The sequence below is a fragment of the Rhipicephalus sanguineus genome, chromosome 11, assembly GCF_013339695.2.
Source record: "Rhipicephalus sanguineus isolate Rsan-2018 chromosome 11, BIME_Rsan_1.4, whole genome shotgun sequence".
Lineage (NCBI taxonomy): Eukaryota > Metazoa > Arthropoda > Arachnida > Ixodida > Ixodidae > Rhipicephalus > Rhipicephalus sanguineus.
In genome coordinates this window covers 23,399,100-23,406,686 of record NC_051186.1, presented here as the reverse complement: position 1 = coordinate 23,406,686, position 7,587 = coordinate 23,399,100, and the positions used below count along the sequence as shown (strand labels likewise).

Sequence of the window (7,587 nt, the reverse complement as noted above, 5' to 3'; positions counted from 1 at the left end):
ATTTGCTCCAGAGACATTGCTTGTTCATCACTTCAAGCCTCAATCTTCACCAGGTTTCGTTTAACCTCAGATATCTGTGACTGAATAGTTTTTAACACGGAAAATAAGAGCAAATGCCAATGTCCAATAAGCACAGCAAGTGATGCTTATTAGATACCGCCTACATTTAGGAATATCAAAGCCGTCACTGTATATGTACTAGTTATTATGTAATGAATTACAAGCAACAGTGTTTTAGCCATCCTAAAAGAACATAACAACTAAAGCAAAAAAACGGAGTGCCTGCATTGCAATCGTGGCATACTGGATAAACACACTAGCCATGACCTCCATATTGCCTGTGCATTAGTTGTCCCACATTTCCCCCTCCTAATGTTGATATGGAACTTTCTGCTCCCCACTAATAGAAGGAAAGGTGTGCCTCAGTCCAGTGCCAACTTTCTTGACGAAGAGGTATTTGTCAAGGAAGGCAACAGCGATCATCCTTGGCAGCTTTTACATGGTACCCTGTCATTTCTGCAACAGACTAAGCAGTGTGCCAAACTTGCATGCAGCAGCACCCAGAAGTACCAGTTTTCTTTTCATGAACCTTGGCATGCAAATTAGTAAAAAATATTGAACCTTTTTTTTGAAGTAACAACCAAAAAGGCTGAAACGGGAGACGAGTGAAGACCTAGGGTGAGCGCTGATGTAACATATATTTATACTTATATATAATGACAGTTCTTAACAAAAAAGTGTGTTTGCATAGCAGCTGCACAGCACTTGGGAAGTCCGATAGTGGGAATCAGTCAAAAAAGATATTGCATCCACACCACAGTTGGACAACACAACCCCAGGGTCACCCAGAGTGCTACAAAACGGAATGCTATGTTCACAAGGCTGAACTACTGCTCTCAATTGTACTAGGTTACACGGAGGTTTAACTGCATTGTGATGCAGCTTCTGAACGTGTGATCATGGAAACTTGACACTGAAACATTGTTTGAAGCAAGTGATAATTGCAGCTAAGCCATTCCCCAGACCAACGCACAACAAATTCTCAGAACTTAAGTCCAAAATTGCAATATTTTCAAGGGCAAGACTGAAGATGTTTTATTTAGCTCTGTACATGAATTAATGATGTGCTTGGCTTGAGTGAGGATTTCAGATGAGGTCAGCAACTGAAAAAAATAAAAGAAAAAAGGTTGCACTTAGCTGACCAGCACTGGCAACTGGAAGAGAAACAAAAGCAAGTGAACCAAGCATTTACCATTCATGGGCATTTCGTCAATCTGGGTGCTGTAGTACTGCTCAATATCTCTCAAGATGCGGATGTCGTCATTTTTGACAAAATTGATGGCAACACCTTTCCGACCAAAACGACCGGACCGTCCAATCCTGAAAATAAACAAGAACAGATAGTTCACAATTATTAACAATTACCCCAGAGCTTCTAGCCTGGTTCATTGCCTGGCTTGCTACTTCACGTGTCAAGCAATGACTGGTATGTACAAGGATAACATATAGACACAAATAGTACACACAGTCAACGTCCAATATGTCGGACTCTAGGGGCCGTGAAACTGCCCAAAAAATCAGGCTGTCCGAAAAAATGAATTCAAGCTTGTTTTACTTCACTCAAGCAGTCAAATCACTACAGCCATGTCTGAAATAGCTCTCAAGGCCCGCCAGTACACTTATCAGGCATTTCGGTGCATGTACAGGATCTTGTGAATACATTCAGTACCTGTAGGGAACCCAGCCAATCCATCCTAGTTGCATACAGCCTGTCGCCTACTTACTAAGTGCACGCCGCCACTGCTGGGGCACTTGCTGCCCTGTGCGCACGTTTGCCTGAAGTGTTCAGTGTGCCCACCCAGTTCATGATGGGCATGGCGATGACAAGCTGTTTTTGTTCCTGAAAGCAACGCGTCTGTGCAGCACACTTAGTCGTCTTGCACTAAGAGGCAGGCGGTGTCGTAGAAAGACGCAGCAATAAATGGCGATGCAGCACGTTTGGGTAGTCGTCTATTAAAAGTGTGCAGTACGCTTACAATTTCACTAGGCCACATGCCCTATCAAGCAGTTAGTTGAAAATTCTTATAATAGGGTTTTCAGCAATTAAATCGTAGTGGTGCCATTGCTGCCTGCCACCACCACACCTTTGTGCATTTCCAGCGCTTATTTGTAAAGGCATCGCTGCACTGCGCAGTGACAGTGGCCCCTTGAGCTTCTTAACATGCTTGACCCCATAACACCTTGGGGTTGCAAAAAATTAAATTTCGAAACCAGTCACAGCTGCAAATGGATGGACTCTCAAAAGCTCTGGCTTGAGCCCGCAAGATGATCGATGTGGCAGTGGTAGTAGCTTCAAGTAATGACGTTTCAAACCTGCGATTTGAGCAGAAAGTCAGAAAGATTGCATGCCAAATAGTTTCAGCATACAAAATTCCAGATGTTCTAAGACTCTATGGGGCTTGTGGCGGTGCCGCAAAAGTGTCCAAATGTTCAAGCATGTCTGAAAAATTTTTCTATTTCCTGCTGTTACTCCATAGAAGCACACGTACTATTTGCGACCTCTATGTAACAAAGTGGCAGCGGGAGACATCCTTGACACAACGAATTTTTGTCGTGGACAACCTAAGGATTTTGTCCCCAATTTTGTCATTTTGGCACGAGCAGGGGCTGCACGCATCTTCTGCAGTTACCCCGCCGACGAGAGCGCGAAGCGTCGGCGTCATGCATGGTGCGCTCGAAGCCCCGGCGACTGCGAGGCGAGAGCTTGTGCGTGTGGGTGTGAGTGAAGCGAGCAGGCAGGTGCCGCCGCAAGCGCCTGTGCAGGTGTACCCCCTTTCCTCCCTCCATTGAAACCTCATCCAGTCACTCGTGGGTGCCACCACGCTAACCGCGCCGGCTCTCCTTTAAAAAAATAAATAAATAAAATAAAATAAAAATAAAGAAAGAAAATCGGCTCTTCTGATGGCAGTGCCACTCTTCGGTTGTTGCAGTAGTCTCTGAACTGCACTTCATTAACATGACACCAGGTGACGCCACTAAAAAAATATCCTTGCTCCGTGTCGTTACGCTTCGAGTTCTTCGTTTTCGGCCCAATGCGTGCGAGCGTGGTTTCACTGCGCACTCATGGAGCAGGCCCTGATGATGTGCAGCTTTTGCGATTTTTTTTAAATGCCGACAACTGTGTCGTCACTACTGAGGACGTGCCAGATTAGGCGCTGGTAGAAACTGTTTGCAACCACGGTGACAACGACGAATCTTCAGAAGTAGTCTCGCAACTGTTGTCATGTGCTTTGCAGTCTTGCACCGCACCGCGGGTTCGTGAGACTGTGGCCTCCAAGATTGGCTCCGGCAACGCGACGGCACGATCGTGCCGTCGCATTGCCCGAGCCAATCTCAAAGACCACGGCTAGATGATGACGGAGCAGCGTTGTATTGTTGTCCTTGAACGTTCAGTATTGCCATCCCTTACAAACAAGCAATAGAGCAAAATACGCAGTTTTTTGCTGCTAAATAAATGTTTTGGGTGAGCGCTGCCTTCAATTCCCTTTGTGTTTAATTAGTGCAGTTATTTTCCGAATTTCCCTGCTGGAACTGGATATAACGAAAACCTGTTTATAACGAATGTTTCCAGGAATTTGTCAATTTTGTTATATCCAGGTTTAACTGTATCAGGGTTCGTAAAGGTTTCCAAGAGAAAAATTCAAGGACTTTTCAAGGACCTTCCAAAAAATTTAAGGAACGTGATTGTAGGTAACGGTAAATTTTATTGCACAACACAAATGATGTTCACTTCACTTATTGCACAGTTTCACTACATTAGAAGCTCTGAGGCTCAGGGCAGGTCTTTCAGTTTTTTTTCTATTTGTGTCTTAATGCTGTCAAGTTCATCGGTCTTAACTTTTGCAGTCTTTCGCAGGCTGTTGGATTTCACTACATGCCTGATGTCCCAGGTCGCTTCTGCCTTTTAGGCAAAGCCATCAGCAGAGGTTATCAAATCAGCAACAACTGCTTCCAGTTTCTTCCCCTTCAGATGCATACATTCAAGTGTCTTTTTGTTTGATTAGCATTTTCTTGGCCCTTTTTCTTTTCTGATTCTAAGTGTGCACCATAGTGCTGCCTCGCTGCAGACACAGCCAATCTGAGCTCTTTTGTTATGACATTTAAAATGCCACCTGCCCTCTCCCCTGAGTCACATATGACACGCTGTGAAATATAGGACAAGCCCTTCAAGTTCTCTACGGAGATTTGGCGGTTGACACTAAACCCCCGTTCAACCCTTGCTTGTCCATGGCTAAGAACAAGATGGAGCTTGACTGTTTTCCATAGCTCTTTGTAGGAGGGATGGAAGCTCAAGAGTTTGTGAACGAACTCATCCAGCCTGCTAACGTTCCTCTCAAAGAGGCGAAGCTCATGCTTGAACTCTTCCAGCATTTCGGTGTACTCTGCGAGTACACATTCCCGCCAGCTGTCGCTCAGTCTTTCTGCCATGGTCAAGGTGTCTAGCACCTTCTTTAGGCCCACCAGGCACTGATCCCGCTTTGAGCACATGAGCCGTGGGTCTAGAGAGGACAGGTTTCTAACCAAAGATGACTTCAGGGGACTTCAATCTAACATTTTCTTGGTCACAGCTGCCAAAAATTGTTTGCACTCCATTCTGAATTGAAATGCATCCTTTACACTAGCTTTTGAATCCTTCAGTGCTTGTGCACACTTGGGACCAATATCCACTTTTTCAAGTGGAGTGTGGTTAATGGAGTTATCAACCTCCACCCTCAGCAGACTACCAACTCTTCCCAATGACGACAACACTGAGGCTTTCATGAATTTTGAAAGGAGCATCCGCACAATACTTTCAAGGTCTCTCCCAAGAAAGAAGAATGGCTGAATAATCGATGCAGCACAGAAGGCGAAGTTCAGTTTTACCAGTGTCAAGGAGTCGCGACAAAAGCTATTCACATTTTCAAAGGATGCACACTTCAGTAAGCTCACCTGCTTGCTTCTTGCGGACTCCACATATTTCTTCATATCATTCTAAAGAAGCAAAGCTCTCTCAATCACAATTATGTTTTCCACCCATCGGGAGGACACACACGGCAGAGGAAATTTGTTCTGGTTAGTCACACTTGAAAAATCATCCCTTCGTGCAGGCGAGTCATGGAAGAGTGCACTCATGCTTGACAGTAGAATGTCGATGCCCCACTTAGAGGCTGCTACGCCTACTTTGTAGGCATTATGGACAGTATGGAGGCCACACGTCCCCATGTCGACACATTGGACCTGATGGTTTTCCTGAAAATGAGCTTGCATGTTCCTGAAAAACTTTAGGTTCACATTCGGCCCGTCCATAGAGATCTGAAGAATCTTGCCAAGTGGCAAAGGCTCCAAAGCCTTCAGAAGTATCTCCTGCATATCGTCTGCCGTGGAGTACCCCATGAAAGCGGAGGTGTAGTACCTGCAGTAGGGTACGAATTTGGGCTGGTTGGTGCTGGTTTTCTACTTGAAGTGTAGTACCTAGTGACCACCTCGTGTGAGGAGTCCCAATACCGCACATACACGTCCATTTGCTTTTCTTGCAGGAAGTCGTTCATTGACTCGTCAAAAAGCACGATGTAATATTCGGACTTCTGTACCTCTTCTTGCAAGCACGACAAGAAAAATGGCCCAAGTCCATGGCACGCAACATACGCACATTTTTTCTCGCTGCAAGAAAATGATTTGGCCACCTCGCTGTCAGGAAACATCCACTTGAACAAGTTGCCGGTTTGTGCCGACGATCTGTACGAGTAGTGGGAGGTAATCACTTTCATTGTCCACAGACTTTCCGCATCGGTAACCACATCGTGTGACTTGCAGGCCCTGCTTAGATCGGTCGCTTGGGATAGAGCCGACCTAGTGGGCCGTTCACTTGTGCCTGCTGTCAGGTAGGTCTACATCGAGTTTCCAGCTGCCATTTTCATAATTCCACAGTGCTTTGTACTTTTTGCGTGGCTCTTGAGAGCAGATTCACCCATAGAAGTGATGTCAAAGGTCTTCTTGCACAATGTACATTTAGCATGGTGGGGGTCAGGTGTATCCAGAGCAATCCAACGCTTATAATCATCGTTGCTGAGCCAAGCACCCTGGAAGTTACATTTCCCAGGCATGACTCCAAATTATGCCACCTGCATGCACGATCATGCGAAATTCAACGCGCGCCGCAACCGACACGTGCAAAACAAAACACCACCGGAGCACGAGCAAGCACTGACAAGCCACACAGCGCACAATGTGGCCAACAGACACTGCTGAGATGGCTGAGGCTAGTGAGAGTGTGCTGTATCTTTTTTAGCGGGTTGCTGAGGGATACCACTAAAACCGAAACCAAAAGAAAACATTTCAAACACTAGTAAAAGCGCATTCGTGCAACTTTTCTTTTTTCCGGAGAGCTCAAGATGCTGCAGCCTCACTGTGGCCATCAGCTTATGGCTTCTGGCCAACCGAAACCAAACCAAGCCAGATAAAAAAATGGCGCTGGGGGTGCGCGCATGCCTCGATCTCGCCAATCTAATACAGGCGGTTTGACTGTGTCTGACTTCGACTTCGCAATCGCAGTGTCGCGGAACGCGATAAGCAATGAAGTTTGCTTGGCACCACGCTCAACTGCCGTGAATTGCAAGTCGTGCAAGCCGACCCTGAGAAAATCCCCAATATTCAAGGGTTTTCAAGGACCGGAACGAAATTCCAGGACTTCCAAGGCCTTGAAAACGAAATTTTCAAATTCAAAGGTTTTACTCTGTGTATATAACATATTATAAAGAAAAATGAGCATATTTGTCATGACCCAACAAACCTGCACAATAATTTTTAAAAATTGAAACAAGGCATGTGCAAATGTTACCTTTTTTCAACGAAAACCTGTTTATAACGAATTTTTCCAGGAATTTGTCAATTTTGTTATATCCAGGTTTAACTGTATATGACATATTATAAAGAAAAATGAGCATATTTTTCATGACCCAAGTAACCTGCGCAATATTTTTTTTAAATTGAAACAAGGCATGTGCAAATGTCTCCTTTTTTCGTTCAAAGGGAGGTGGAAGCAACTTAGAATACAGTCGAACCCGTTTATAAAGAACTCTAAAGTGCCGCGAAAAGTCATCGTTATATTAGTAGTTCATTGTATATGGACTCGCCCTTAAAAACGTGCACTTAGTGACCAGGCCGTATTTTTTTCTGCGCATTTTTATTAAAAAGTACTAATAACCCCGCCAGCGACAAGTTACGCTTTTTTTGCATTGTGCTCACGAGTGAACTAAACTGCCTCTGTAATTAACTGACACCGTTTCACTGAAGTGCGGTACCGCCACGTGGAGCCGATCATCCCTGGCTAGTTGCGTGCAGCGCATCGCCTGCTCGGCTCACGCCGTCCATGGCTACTGCTTGCTGCAGTATACCATATGCACGCGCTTGTGCATTCTTCGTGCCTGCTTCACTCCGGACCGTGTACGGGTGCGGCGAGTAGCCTGTTCGTTCAACGCGGCAAAGACGAGCATTCTGAAAACGCACACTCCGCGATGCTCTGGTGGCCCTGCACAACAAGGCACGGTG

General features: G+C 45.5%; 1 protein-coding gene across 1 annotated transcript in view; it reads right to left on the bottom strand.

Moving 5' to 3' along the window:
* Positions 1–1,069: 1,069 nt before the first annotated feature.
* LOC119374357 (eukaryotic initiation factor 4A-III) overlaps positions 1,070–7,587 on the bottom strand; it is an 89,706-nt gene continuing 83,188 nt past the window's right edge. Inside the window, exons 10-11 of the mRNA XM_037644439.2 lie at positions 1,253–1,380; positions 1,070–1,163 (exon numbers count right to left, since the gene is read on the bottom strand). Coding sequence (XP_037500367.2) covers positions 1,147–1,163; positions 1,253–1,380 — 145 coding nt within the window. The 3' untranslated portion in view covers positions 1,070–1,146. The remainder of the gene's footprint in view (positions 1,164–1,252; positions 1,381–7,587) is intronic.